The sequence below is a fragment of the Cryptomeria japonica genome, chromosome 9, assembly GCF_030272615.1.
Source record: "Cryptomeria japonica chromosome 9, Sugi_1.0, whole genome shotgun sequence".
Taxonomy (NCBI): domain Eukaryota; kingdom Viridiplantae; phylum Streptophyta; class Pinopsida; order Cupressales; family Cupressaceae; genus Cryptomeria; species Cryptomeria japonica.
In genome coordinates, this window is record NC_081413.1 from 553,065,136 (window position 1) to 553,081,060 (window position 15,925).

The window sequence follows — 15,925 nt, forward strand, 5'->3', positions numbered from 1 at the left end:
ATGAGCAATGTTGTACTCGCACTATCATAAAGTGCCACACCTCTTTGTATCTTGTCATTGTTGACTATTTGATGTAATCCTCTTGTACACATAGATTAGGAATATCTTGTGAGACTTGGTGCATGGCTCCAGTTGAGACTTAGATTGTACACATTTGTGCATGGCTCCTGTGAGACGGATTGTACCAATAATTCTGCTATTTCTGAGTATCCAGATGATGCTCAAAGTAGGCTGTCTCCATGCCTGATCTTCATTTTGTTGCAGCGAGTGATTCATCGTCATCGACTTGGTACTTGGTTTTGTCACACTTTGACATTATTGGTGCAGCATTGGCTCTCTTTCTTCCTTATGAGGAGGTATTTTGGTCATCATCATTGGACCATCTTTGGAGGAGATTCAACATTGAGGGAGGGCTTCATGGTCTCTTCTTCTCTCTTATGGGGGGGACATATTTTTGTTCTTCTCATTCATCATTGAGAGCATTGTATGCTTTCTCATTTCTCTTTTGGGGGAGGGTTTTTTCCCTTTGGGTTTTTCTCTCTTTCCTCATTTGTGGGAGATTGCATTTGTACATGGGTACCTAACATGGCTTTGTAGGTGGGACCCATCTTGCATTGCTTAGTTGCATTGTAGACTTTAGTGTATTCCCCTAAGTTGCACTTAAGGGGGGGTGTTGGTGTAAATAATTATTCATCTTGGATATTATTACACCTTACTTAAGTTTACTTAGGTACATGCATTTAATAGTAGTTTGGGTATGAGACACTTGGGTGTTTGTGCCACATTGGGATACTGTGCATAGGAAAATTTCCACCTTTTATGGTGTTGATCTTATCTTGTTGTTACAATCCACCTCATGTGTAATATTATTTTGTTTCTCCTACCTACCCACACCTATTTCCTACCTATCCTTGTTTCTTATTGAGCCACATGTCATGTTTGTGTGGTCACATATCCATATAGCCTTGCCTATATAAGTAGGCTCATATTCATTGTATGTAACAATTGATGATCTAGTTGATCAGTATTTTCATCTTGATAGAATACAGTCTATTCCTATCTATAGTGTGTCTCTCTATTGTACTTTTCATTGAGCTCTTGATCTTGGCAAAATCTCACAATACTGAAGTAGTGTATGTCACAATTAGGGTATCTCTTACAGTAATGGATATACTCTAATGATAGTTTTCTTATATTAGCATCTCAGATATGACTAATAGGTATGAATTATGGTTACTCTTGGATATATTTATCTTCAGTATGCAAATGTGGTAAGTATGTATGTATCACTATGTTCCAGACTATACCATGGAACTAGCCTATTTGATTTAGTTTTCATTGAATCATTTACATTAAGAGACTTCTTTGATTATAATTTTAAGTAGCAAATAAGGTGCTAACATGGATAACAAGACAGATGGAAATATCGGTTATGTGATATGCAAGTATACTTCTCAAAAATGTTATTGTAACCTGGGTAATCTTTCATCTTGTAGTCAACAGTATAGGAACTCTTTGTTGTCTCAATATAAAAGATGGCTTGGTTGCATTAGCAATAGTGGAAAGTATACTATAAGCTTGTTGATATAAAAGTAGTCCTTTTTTTCGGCACTAACAAATCATGAAGTGGTATGCAGCAGGGTTGTGTTGAGAATCTGTTTTGCAGGTTATAGGGCTAGCTAGAAGTTTGTGAACTTAGATAAAGGAGGCAATTTTTTACAAAGATTGGAGGCAGAATGTAGAAAATCCCTATGATGGGCCTGTTTAGCCCAGGATGAAGGGCTTGAGAAGGAAATTATGCAATGTTTAAATGTTGTAGATATTTAGTACCATTACTTGACTAGACTTAATATCCTGGGCAAGGCCAGAGATTTTATCCTCTTTGCTCTTTCCTACCAGCGCCCACATTGAGCGGAGAATGTAATTTTGTTTATTATTTAATAAACAATGGCTTCGGCCTTTTACCGAGCAAAAAAAAAATATCATATATATATATATATAAATAAAATTAAACAAACAAATTTTTAAATATATATCTTTATTGCCTAAGTTCTTCCAACTCTCTCTCTCTCTCTCTCTCTCTCTCTCTCTCTCTCTCTCTCTCTCTCTCTCTCTCTCTCTCCATATATATATATATATATATATATATATATATCCCACTCACTCCTCTCTATCTCTTTCTATCTATATCTCTTTATCTATATCTGCCTCTCTCTATCTCTCTCTATCTATTGCTATTTATATCACTCCTCTCTCTCATTAACTTCATATCTCCCTCCATCTCTCCTACTCTATTTCTTTATCTATCTTTCTCTCTCTCTTTCTCCTTACTCATACACCTTAGAATTGATGGTGACATTCCTGATTCACCAATGGAGTTTGAGAAACATGACCATCTCATCTACTACAATGCCCATTGACACAAGGCATGAGTTTGTATGAGGTAAGATATGCCTTCTTCAAAGCATATTTATCATTTCAATTAGCTTCCATTAGATTGTATAACAACAACTGACAACCTTTTTCATAATTATTGTGCAAATATGTAGTTTCCTCCAAGCCTGCGCATTGCGTACATTAAGAATTATTCTGAGAACAGAGTTGAATATTCTAAAATTTCTCCCAAAGTCACTCCAGCTTCTTCGCTTGTAACATTAGACTTGTATGGTTTTAAAAATATGCAAAGGTTGTCAGATGGAATGGAAATGCTAACAAAGTTAGAAGACTTAAGATTATGGAACTGCCATCAATTAAAGGAACTTCCTTCCAAATTGGGAGATCTCGGGAATCTAAAACAGATGAGACTAAATGGATGCACTGAATTGAAAGAGTTGCCTTCAAACTTTGACCAACTTAGCAATTTGACATCTTTGATAATATATTATTGTCCTATATTAAGTGCATTTCCTTCAAACTTTGGCCAACTCAAAAAGTTAGAAGAGTTACAATTGTACAACTATTCTGGGTTACAAGCGTTGCCATTAGACTTTGGCTACCTCAAAAATTTAGAAGAGTTACAATTGTACAACTATTTTGAGTTAAAAGCATTGCCTTCAGACTTTGGCCACCTCAAAAATTTAGAAGAGTTACAATTGTACAACTATTCTAGGTTAAAAGTGTTGCCTTCAGACTTTGGCCACCTCAAAAATTTAGAAGAGTTACAATTGTACAATTGTTTTGGGTTAAAAGAGTTGCCTTCAGACTTTGGCTGCCTCAAAAATTTAAGAGTGTTAAAATTGAGCGGTTGTTCTGGATTAGCAGAGTTGCCTTCAAACTTTGGTCAGCTCAAAAATTTGAAAAAGCTAGATTTGGAGGATTGTTCCAGGTTAGAAAAATGGCCATTAGGCTTTGGTGATCTAACAGAGCTAAAGGAGATTTTCTTGACAGGTTGTTCCTCAACTTTAAAAGATCTATTACCCAATAATTTCAAAGGAAATGATTCTACAGTAATTGGATTATGAAGAAGAGTTTTTTAAAAAATTGAGTAGGGAGTTGAAAAAATGTAATGTAATAATTGTACAGTTTATGGATTATGAATAAGAGTTAAAAAATGTTGAATACAGACTTCAAAGAATGTAATTAAATAATTCACCCCTCAATTGTTACATTGAGGAGGATTTCCATTATTTTTAAAAATTTTGACTAAGGTTTTTGATTTTCAATGGTTTTTCATATTATTTTAGTTAAATATTATTTTAAATTATATTTAAATTATTTTATTTTTTTAATAAATTTAATATATTGATTTTTATAAAGCTAATCATATTTAAAATAGCAAATATAATATATTAATTTTTATTGGTTTTTCAATATATAAAAGAGACATTTTATTAATTCTTGTAATATCTTTAATAATTTTGATTTATGTTATAATTAGGTAAATAAAATTATTCCAAAGTAAAATAAAATAATTTCAAAGGAAAATAAAATAATTATTGATAAAAATGACACTACAATAAATAATGTAAATTAAATAAAATAATTTATGAATGATATTTCTCAATGTTGTTTAAATAGATGTATTTAAGATATGATTTTATTTTTAGTCAATAAATAGATGGATAGGCCAGCACTTGTATTGATAATAAAGTTTGTACATTTACTAGATGTGATTGTGTGTTGTTTCCCTCCTACCCAAAATGCCGACATAGAGCCAAAAATGACCAAAGAGGCAGTCTATGTCCGCTTGACATTCTCTGCCCATTTAACAGCAAAATTTGGGCACAGAGAAAGTAAGACCTTCTACATATGACTAAACTTCTACCTATCTTCACCATACATTCTCTACAATTGCTTATAAAGTATTAGACACAAACCTATAACAAAATAGACCAAAAAAAAAAAATTTTAAGGAGCTATTTGCCAGAGAAAAGGAAAGCGAGGTCACTCACTCTCCGAAGAGCTCGAGATATTTTCATACAAACTCTGTGTTGCAACTGCCTAAGCAATGATGGGGCAGTCTCGACCACATCCCACATGTGCCTCCTCTATAGCTATCTCATTGGTGAGTCTCGTGTCATTTGGAATCAATAATTCCCCTTTGCCTGGGCCAAAGTCATTCCATGCCTCAATCACACCATTTTTATCTACTCCAATATCCATGTGACCCTGTAGGCCTTCCTCCCTCATGAAATTCCCCAAATCATAAGTCTCTGGCCTAGCCAAACTGTCTATCACAAAGAGAAAAAATGCCAAGTTTTGATTCTTCTCCATACAACTACGATTGAAGTTTCCCAGCTCTATCATTTGCACAATTGAAAATGTCCTCACATCCCCCAGCATCCCGAGCCATGTAATATTGGTGATCCAGCAGAATGCACTTCTACTCATCAATATTGTCCATAACTACATCTATTTCTCTAAGAAAGGAATGTCGAGAAAGCATTTGCCACATTTTCTTCATGTTAGGCTTGCAAATACCCATATGGATGCAATTCACCAAGAACATTGTCGTTATGCTTGAGTTTACTTTGTATTTGTGGGTTGCTCGCAAGAACTCAGTACTTTGAACCTTCTCTATCACAAGCAGAATTAGGGGATGCTTTGACTCCATCACCATGAGTAGACCTCTTTTTTTTTCTGAAATTTCACCTAGGAAAGACAGTTGTTTTTTGGTTGCTTTCAGCAGAACAAGAGTATCCATCACTATAGCTTCCAGAGCACTGGTGCAGTCATGGTTACGAGGATCCTCAAGGAGAACAATCTAGACCGTGTAGCAATAGACACAACACAATATGGAGGCAATGCAGAATTGGGTTTATTAAATCAAAGAAATTGATTACAACCTGTAGGCAACATGCGGGATACAACATTCGGCTCACAAGATTGAGTACAAAACATGCATGTTATTCAACATCCAGCTCAAGCAAGAATGCGAGCCAGCTCTGGAACTCCTGTTCCTTAGATCTATCTTCTATGTTCTCAAAACTTCTTACTAAATGCTTAATTACATTGATTTATATGATCAAGGAAGATCTATGTCAGCCCAAGATGAAATAAATGCTGATGAACAAGATGAAATGTGTAAAACAACAGGGTCGGCCTCTGCCTGAGAGATCCCTCTAGAAAAATCCAAAGGATGAAGTGCGAACCTAGGGAAAGATTGGTGACATACCAAGGAATGTTGGAAACAACTTACTGAAGCACCAAAAGATACATAAGAGATCCGCAAGATTTGCCAATATCAAATAGGTCCAAGCAATTCTGGTGTTCTAAGCTAGAAAATTGTCTCACATTTCAGAAGCAATAACTTGTCGGGAAAAGATCCAAACATACCACAGACCAAGGATAAGGTAGATGAACATGTCCACGATCAAAATCCAACTCTCCAAGATCCAATGAGAAAATTCAAAGAAACACAAAATGAAATGTTGAACTGCAAAATAGGAAGAAACTAAATAGAAAATGTTTTTGGTTGATGCAAGATTGCCAAGAACAAGGGATGATCCTACATCAGAAATTTGGGGTTGATTGAAAAGTGAGTCCCTCACTTTGCTAGGGCTAAAAGAAAACAAAGACGGTCCACCTCAGCCTAAGAAATCCATGGTTAATCTTCAACTAGTCTTCCTTTCCACTTCACAAGATACTCTCTATATTGCTTGTTGTGAGTGTTACACCCAAGTTTGCTATCCAAAATCTCTTCAATCTGGTCAAGTAACTTTTGGGGTATTTGCTTCTCCAAGTCTGCTACATTTTCTACATTGAATTCGGCCTCATGATACTAATACAAGTATGCAATGTTGAAAATAGGTGAAATACCCAAACTATCTTGTAACTCCACTTCATATGCATTTCTAGAACTAAATTTCTTCAAGATCTTAGAAAGTCCAAAATTCCTCATCTTCGACTTATTATAGGTACCAACTAGGAATCTTTCTTTTCTCAAATACACCATCACTGCATCTCCAACTTCAAATTCCTTATGTCTCCTCTTCTCATTTTCCTTCTCCTTATACTTGTCGTCCATGTCCTCCAAATGTTGTTTAACTTGATTATGCATTGTATTCATATGCTCTGCAAATTCTTTAGCTTTTGCACTCCGCTTATAATCATTACTAATGTTTCTTAGTTTTGATATGCCTCTAGGGTGTACTCTAGTAACAATCTCAAAAGGTGTTCTTCCAATACTCATATTCACTGAATTATTGTAGGCAAATTCTACTTGTTCAAGAATCAAGCCCAAACTTTTAGTTTTGTCTCTAGCTAAGCATCTCAACAAGTTTCCCAAACTCCTATTTTCTACCTTTGTCTATCCATTAGTCTGCGGGTACAAGGTAGAGCTGAACTTCAAATTTGTCTTCAGCTTCTTCCAAAGTGTTCTCCAAAAATATCCAACAAACTTAGTATCTTTGTCAGAAACTATGCTCTTAGGCAATCCATGTAATCTTACCACTTCTTTGAAAAAATAAGTCAACAACATACATACTGCATCTATTGTCTTCTTACAAGGTATGAAATGTGCCATCTTCAAGAATCTATCCACCACTATAAAAATAGAATCATTTCCTCTCTGTGTTTTAGGTAAGCCAAGTATGATATCCATGCTTATTTCCTCTCAAGGTCTCTCTGGAATTGTCAAAGGCTTATACAGTCCAACATTCTGACTACCACCTTTTTCTAGTTGACAAATTCTATAGCTTTGAATAAATTTCCTAACATCCTTATGAATCTAAGGCCAATAGTAATTCTCACTTACCAATGATGTTGTCTTGTCTATTCCAAAGTGTCTAGCTAATCCTCCATTTTTCTTCTCCTTTATCAAATTTTCTCTCATTATAACTTTGCAAGTACTCTACCCATCTCATGTATCTTTGATTCACTTACCTTGACTGGTCAAATATTACAAATCTTGATGATTGGTATACAACATGAACTCCTTAGTCAACAAATAATGTCTCCACTTCTTCGATGCTTGAATTAGGCATAAAATTCCTGATCATACACCGAATACCTCCTCATTGCATTATTCAATTTCTCATTGAAATAAGCTATTGATCTTCCCTCTTAGCTCAACACTGCTCCAATTGCATTCCCACTTGTATTACAGTCCACTTGAAAGACTTTATTAAAATCCGGTAAAGCCAACATAGGTTTCTTTGTCACCCTTTGCTTCAATAATTCAAAACTCCTATTTTCTCTGGTTGTCCAATTGAAAACCTTTTTATCTCCTCTCATTGTTTATGTCATAGGGATGCAAATTGAAGTAAAAAATTTTATGAACTTTTGGTAGAAACTAGTCAATCCATGAAATGAACTTACCTCTCTAATGCTCTCTGGTGTATGCCAATCAACAATTGCTCTTACTTTCTCAAGATCCATCTTCAATCCATCTGCAGATATCACTTATCCCAAGTATACTAACTCTTCCTTCATGAAACTGCACTTTTTAATGTTTATCAACAACTTTTCTTCTCTCAACCTGCAAACACTCAGGAAAACTCAAAAGGAAGAAGATTAGTTATGTTTCACGTCGGCTTCACCAAGAAATGTACATAGGAATCATGGAAAACATCAAAGCCATCAATTAGGTAACCACATGTACCCTACTAAGCTAATGAATGATCTTGTCATACTCAATAAAGGAATGAAAGTGAGATTTCATAAACAAATACAAATAAAAGCATATAAATCTCCTTCATGTCTCCTCCATTGTTTCTCTTTCTCCTCCAAATATGTGGGTTTCACCTACAAGTGCAAAGCGTGATTGAAAGCAAGGTTGAAAAGTGAAAGTGATAGCATGAGGGTACTCGAATTGTGGTTAGTTATGATTGAGAAAAGAGTGTTCAATTTATAGAAAAATTGATGAGGATTAAAAAAAGGGCAACAAAATAAGGAATTGGCATGGTTTGTGACAAATTATGTCAAATTGAATGACCAATTTCATGACAAGTTGCTATGTGAAAAGGTGAAAATTTGAGATCAATTTTTGCTCATCAAATTATGACATGATTGAGAGGGAAAATAGCCCTTGGATTTATGACAAATTGAGAGAAATAATTACTCGTCAATTATTACATGATTGAGAGATAAAATACCGTCAAATTATATGACATGATTGAGCACAAAAAGAGGGGCTAATTAGGAGGAGAAATTACTAGGAAAAATTAGGAGGGAAGAATTAGAAGAAATTTGAAATTAGAAAACTAGGTGGAAAAGAGGAATTAGGAAATAGGAAATTGAAAATTAGAAATTGGGTGAGATTAATTAATAAATATTCATTCATTAATTAATTCACAAAGAGGACATAATTAGCCCATTAAATGAGACATTTAATTGTGACAATAGGGACCTTGGATAAATGGATTTACTTAACCTAGAGGGAAATGTCGAATAGGATTAAATGATTAGATCATGAAATCCTAAGAGATGAAATACAAATGAAAGGACAACAATTAGGTAATAGCAAAAAGCAATTGATGTAAGGTCGATTCGAAAATTATGAAAATTAGATTATTGATAAAGTGTCAACATTGGTTGACAAGAATCAATGAATTGATCAATAATTGACAAAAGGATAAAATTGATATGCACCAATTGATGAGAACCAATGACTGATCTGTCCAAATTGATGAGAAATGATAATTGATTAAGGTTTAAGACAAACCAATCAAAGATTTATAAAATGGTTGACTTGATGAAGGTCGCATGAAAAAAGACCAATGAAAAATCAGTTGCAAATTGATAAGGAATTGACAAATTGATGACATAAGATGATCCATAATGACGATGGTTGGTCAAAGATTGTTTGAAATTGACAAAGACCAAGGACAAAACCCTAATTCAACATCAAGAAGGTTGATGATGCCCAATTGACAAGACAAAATGATTGATAACGACCAAAGATTGAAAGTCATGATGATGTCAAAAAGAACTAATTAAAAATATGATAAATGCAATTGAAAGAGAAAGACAGCACAAAAGAATGAAAAAGTGTCAACAAATGATAAAGATCATGTGCACGACATAGAAGAAATGTCAATTGATGTGAAAACCCTAAAATAAGATCACGTTAACATGTTAGAGTATGGCATCACAGGAATTGACCATTTTTTAGATGCCTACAATGTGGAAAACTTTTGGAATGTTCATGCAAATGCAATTGGCGATCATAAGGCCAAAATATTGTCAACTACCCCATTTCATGCCCAATATTTATTCTTTTCAAATCCTATTTACTCCTATATTAACCAAATCATTTAAGGATAGATTCAATGAGTTTAATAATCTACTAAGGTAACATTAAAAGAATTGTGGAATGAGTGCAAGCATACCCGATCTCTATAGCCACCATCTTCAGTCGAGATCTCCTTTTGAGGTAAGATGCCCTCCAAAGCAAGATCATCGCTAGCAATTATTTATCAAGAATATCTTCCCACATATAATAATGACTCATGTAGTTGAAACAATGTGGCCTATGTGTCTATGCAGATTGATTCTTCCTCTCCTTTCCTTTGTTATTCTTGTCCTACCCACTTTAGAGAGGTTGATTTCTCATTACTTGATGTTTTGGGTCAATCTTAAACCATGCACACTAAGCAACATATTAAGTCTATAGAATGTCAGTCAATTCAGAGTTTTTAACACTTTTAAGCCTAGAAGTCAAAGCTTAGTGTGTGTGATTTAAGTCATCCGAATGTTTTGTGCATGAAGAGATGGTAAGAAAAGGCCAACCATTCCCAATTGTCTTGCTTGGATGTCCCTTGAATCAAATATCTTCATTTTTCCCCTTCCAGGTGCAGAGCTCCCCTCTCTTTGTAATCAACCATTTTTTTTAACTGATGGAACTTTTTGTTTGCTGTATTCTCTTGGCACAAACATTGTGACTTGAGAATGCAATCTAGTGTCCCCTGTGCATCTCTAAGAGAAAGAGTGATGTTTTGAACTAAGAGACTCCCCTCAATGCTTCCACTTACGTGGCCAAAGATAGTTTTTGTCCTAGCTACCCAAACTCATGCAACAAGGGAAAAACATTAAATAAATAAATAGAAATTTTGTACTAGTTTGACTCTTCTACCCATGATAAATGTCCCCTTGTAAGGCATGCAACCTCCATGATCCCAATCTTTCACATGTGTAAATTCAACAAAATTCTTAACAAGCAACTTATTTTTCAAAATTAGGTCTAAATATTAGTCTCCACTACCTAAGTGTCCTGTATAAGAAATCATTTAGTATTTTCTTATCACCTTATCCATTTGGGGTTTGACAATATGGGTTGAGATAGCATCACTATGTTGTCGCAAACCTTAAAATGTAGATGCAAATATTCTAGGTTGTCTAGACAACAACTTAACCTTCCATACATTCAATGCAAAGCACAAACAATACCAAAGAGATCAAAAACTAATGTGCAGAGCATATACAAACATCATATGAGGGTCAAAATTGCTCTTGTAATATTCTTCATAGTATCATGAATAAATGAGTTGGCACAAGAAAGACTATATTGAAATCAATAGCATAGTTAAGTTCTAGGAAACGAATCTTGAGATTTAAGAAGTAATCTCATACTTGTGATACACCTAAACATCTGAAACTTAAGAAGAAGTAGAGTTAAAAAAATTGGTCAATTCTCCAAAACTACAAGAGAAAATATTGGATTGTAGAGAAGTGTGAAACATTTATCTAACCCATCCTGATAACAAACAACACTATCTTTAATTTGCATGCCCTCGAAATAATTATGTTGACTTTTTTGACCTAAAATAGGAAACATGCAGACAATGCATGCACCTCTATCTTACTTCCATTATGAAAGACCATATATTCAAAGGAAGAGAAATGAGATACAATCTTTTGAGCCAAAGACACCACAAATTGGCACAAGATACTTGAGTTGTTTCATTGCAATATTCTATAAACTATGGCATATTTGATATCCAACCATGAACCACATTTTGACATTATTAGCATATTTGGCATCCAACATATTATTTTGACATCCAACTATGAATTACACATCAACACTTTTGACATCCAACCATGAATAACATATCTACACACTTAACATCCAACCATGAACATCAAGGGTAAAGATATTACAACTCTTCAATTCAACTCTACACTGTCCTCTCAACTATAATAATCTTATGCAGATTTTTCCCCCTTTATCAAAAAACCTCCCCTTTTGGACATCCAAACAAGTACATTTGAATGTTATCATACATCGACATCAATGACAACACACTTATAACTCCACACAACTCCAACAACCAAAACACGCAACACATTGTTCCATATGGGTTGACATAAATGACAACATTTTGCTCCATATCTGTAACATTAAGTAGGGGAAAGTTGTTTTGAATTTTAAAATGTGGCAGCACCCTTATAGACTTAAAATGACATAGACGAAAGGACATTCTTAAAATAAGGGCCCAAAGAGGAACGTGTTGAATCTTTAAAAAGTAAAATATGACTCATATTCTTGAATTGCAAATTAATTCAATGTAAGAATAGATCCCAAAATACTTAGAGAAATGGGAAAATAAAAATTGCTAAGAGTGTGAGATTAGACTCATAATAAAATGAGTACGATTGATTATGCTACATTTATCCCCCACTTTAGTGCCACTTTAGTGCCACTTTAGTGGGAGTATGAACTTACACTCATACTTACAATAAAGTAGAAATGAAGAAAGAGCATCTGAGAGCATCTAAGAGCAAGACAAGCTATGGATAGGATATTGCTAAGTTTGAGGGATGATCAAGCCCTCAATCATAGGATCATATTAATCAATGCAAATAACCTTTAAATATACACAAAGAAAACAACATTAGTACTAAATCAAACAAAAGACCTTTCCAAGTCAACTAGTTGAAGACACATTGACGTCAAAATGTCTCAACTGCTAATTCTCAATGTGTTATTGCAAGAGTACAAGTGGACTTATAGAAATAAAAAGGATGTACACCAATTGAATAGAAAAGAAGATATATGGCATCTATGTCTACCAAGGAACTATTTGCTATGAACCATATGAGAAGAGAGAAAGAGAAGAGATACGACTTCTTGGTCTAGCAAGAAACCACTTACTACAAGTCATGTTAGAAAAAAGAAAGATTACAAAGAAAAACCTTAGTTTGTTAGTGTTAGACCCAATTTTAAACTTGCAAAATTTTGAGCTTTTGTTTTAGCTCTCTTGCTATCTTGATAGCATTTTACCTAAAGTGGTGAATTTTGAGCTCAAAATGGCTCTTGATTGATGAGATATTATAACTTCATTTTGTTATCAATGGATGTACAAGAACAATTAGAATGAAGGTTTCATTCAATTTCAAGGGAATTGTGTTTTTCGATTTTGGTTATAATAGTATTATCTACAGTCTCACAAGTTTTGCAGAAAGGCATTGATTTGAGCAAAAGTTACACCTATTTTCTCATTGAGCAAGTGCACAAAGTTATCAACAATGCATTGGCAAAAGGGCTAATTGTGAGTGTTAACATGCAAACAAAAGGAAAACTAATTGCTCGATATAGTGTTAAAAGTTACCACCTTAAAGCCGACATAAACATTATGCATCGATCATTTTGGAAGTTGGGTTAAGCATGTTGAAGACATGACCAAGGGAGAGGACTCAATAGTTGAGCGTGTTCCAATTGTTGTCATAGTTGTTGTTGATTTAATACCCATACTTGTTGATTTAGTATCCAATTTTTTTGACAACATTGCACCAATAGTTGTGACTTTAATACCCACAATTGAATGAAATGTACCCTTAATTGTAAAAGCAACCAATTATTTGATGCCACATCAGTTGTACAAGTATGGGGACCCCTATGCACGACTATTGCTCTCACCTTTTTTGGGGCTGTTTTGGACACCTTGGCAAGAAGCAAGCTAATGTGGCATCATATTTGATGATGTGGCATTGAAACCTCAGTTATAAGCAAGGGACTTGCCAAGTAAGCTCCTATAAAAAATTGGAGTGATTTGAAATTTTCATGTAAGATTTTGAAAAGCACAAAGTTAAGATACTCAACTACTAGATCCTCTCCATCAACCATTTAATTAATTTGTTTAAGTTTTCAAAATGTCGATATCGGCCTTTAATTTTTGTTGCCCAAGTAAACCAAATTGCTGATAAGATGAAGATGCACCCATGAAGATGCACCCATCGCTCACTTCATGCAGTTGCCCAAAACAATCAAAATGCGGATGAAGTTGGCATTCATTCTCAAAACGACGATGGGAAAGACCAAGTAAAGGCGTAACTTATTTTCCTGAGTCATAAATTTAAAAATGCTAATGCCTACGCAGAGAAAGACAATCGTATATGCATGTAATGGATTTGTTGAAACAGTTTACAAACTTGAAGAAAATGAAATATACTTGGGCTATATAAGGAGCACCCATCAAAGCATAACAGAATTGAGGTTTTTTTTATCAGACATTGTTGTCTATAATACCAGTGTAGACATGTATGCAAATTGTGTGATTTAAGTCATTCGTCCAAAACCTACTCACAAAAGATGTGTTCGTGGCATTCTGATATGGGAAGAATGACCTTTTCAACGCTTTGGAAAATGCTCAGCCATTGTTAATAGATGGAAAATGAGAATTTGGGATTGTTATCATGATTGAAATTTCATAGAATACACATTATTCAAATATTGGCAGCCTATAAGAAAATGTTGGGTTGTGTTTGGAAATTAATGGAGGAGATATCAAACTAGATCTAATCACTTGGAGCGCAATCATGAATAACTACAGTAAAGGATGGAAGCTACATGAAATAGAAGAAATGCTCTTTGAAATAAACTCAGTCCTTATGTATTTAATTTTATTATTTCAGCCACCAATACTATTAGTAGATGGATTACTTACAAATAAAGTTGAAATGAATATTCTCAAATGTTATTGGTGAAGAAATGATTCCTCAAGATGTTAATAGGGAGACCTAATAATTATTGATCGTAAAGATATCACTTCTATATTGTGTGACCCCTACCAATATAGGATGAAGAAAATGGTCTAGAGAAGAATATGGGCATGATTGAGAATACTCATAAGATATTTCACAAAGATGCCAACAAAGATGAGTGCGTGACAATTTATCATGCATCATACAACCTCTACCTATTCAAAAGAATGTTGTATTCATGAAATACAAGAATTGTCATTGCAAAGAACAAATGGAGCTAAAAGACATAGACAAGACAAACTTTTTCAAACACTTGGGAATACTATGAATCAATGGAAAGAAAAGGATGTTGAGCTAATGAAGTTTAGATGTGTGTTCTTGAAAGGTAAATGACTACCTCTCTATGTCAACAATCAAGATACCAAGCTATCACCTAGATGGTGAAATGATTATAGGTTCAAATGAAGTAGATGAAGATGGAGAAGTATCAAGCAGCATAACTCACAACTTGGTTTTCATCAAAGTTACAAGTTCGAAATTATCTTTTTGTAAAAGTGACTTATGTCATTCATTGTAACTAAAATTAGATCGTGGGCTTTATTTTTGTAAAAGTTAGGTAAATCCTAACATGTCCCTTAAAGGTAGTTATTATAAGTGGTCACTTAGGTAGTTATTATAACTGGGTACCTAGGGTAGTTATCCTAAGTGGGCACATAAGTTGGTTATTCTAAGTAGTTAGAAAGTAGTTGTCCCCTAAAGCCTATAAATACAAGTCTATTTCATTTGTAAAGGGACTCAAACAAAGGGGAAAACACTAGAGAAATTATTTCTACAGAGACACTTTGATGACTTTTGTGTAAATACACATTGTAAGAATGCTCTTCTTGAGATTGTATATTTTCATGAAGATAATAAAGAACGCATTTAGCTCATATGTTCTAGATGTACTTCCAAGTTAGTGTTGCTAATTTTTCATATGTTAAATTAGTGATATCTTTTATTATTTGTCATCCGTTGAAATGTTTATAATCTATACAATTTAAGTAATGAAGTACAATCAGGCTTGGGTATCTTAGTTTGAATGTGTTGGAGTTAACCATCTCTTCGTATGTTGAGATCTATCACCCTCCTTTCATTGTCATAATTAGCATATCAAAAGACTTTATCCTGAAAAACCCTTTTGCAACTGTTATCAGTCATGAAGTCTTATTTGGGACTCGTGTGTTTACCAATAAGGTTTTTGTTATTCATATTTGTTTTGTTTTATGTTTTCACCTTTATGTACTTTCAGTTTAAAAGTACACAAAAATTCTAAAAACCCCAATCATACAAGGGAGTTGCCCAAGACTCAAATGCAAAGGAAGCTTGTAATTTGATTGCAATCTCTCCAACTGTTGGCATGATTGTCATTGCTCTTTGGGAAAATAGGGTCATTTCAAAGAAGTGTTTGTAGCGACAAATTTGTTCACTAACAGTTAGATAATCTAAAAATTTGACTACAAAATGGGTGTTGTAGCATGCACACACAAGGATCACCAAACAAAGCCCTCTATTTGTGAGT

General features: G+C 34.2%; 1 protein-coding gene across 1 annotated transcript in view; it reads left to right on the forward strand.

The window, feature by feature from the left end:
• The window catches only part of LOC131858502 (disease resistance protein TAO1-like), a 4,074-nt gene extending 613 nt beyond the window's left edge, over nucleotides 1-3,461 (forward strand). The window contains exon 2 of the mRNA XM_059211751.1: nucleotides 2,550-3,461. Within this exon, the coding sequence (XP_059067734.1) occupies nucleotides 2,550-3,461 (912 nt within the window). The remainder of the gene's footprint in view (nucleotides 1-2,549) is intronic.
• Nucleotides 3,462-15,925: the final 12,464 nt, after the last annotated feature.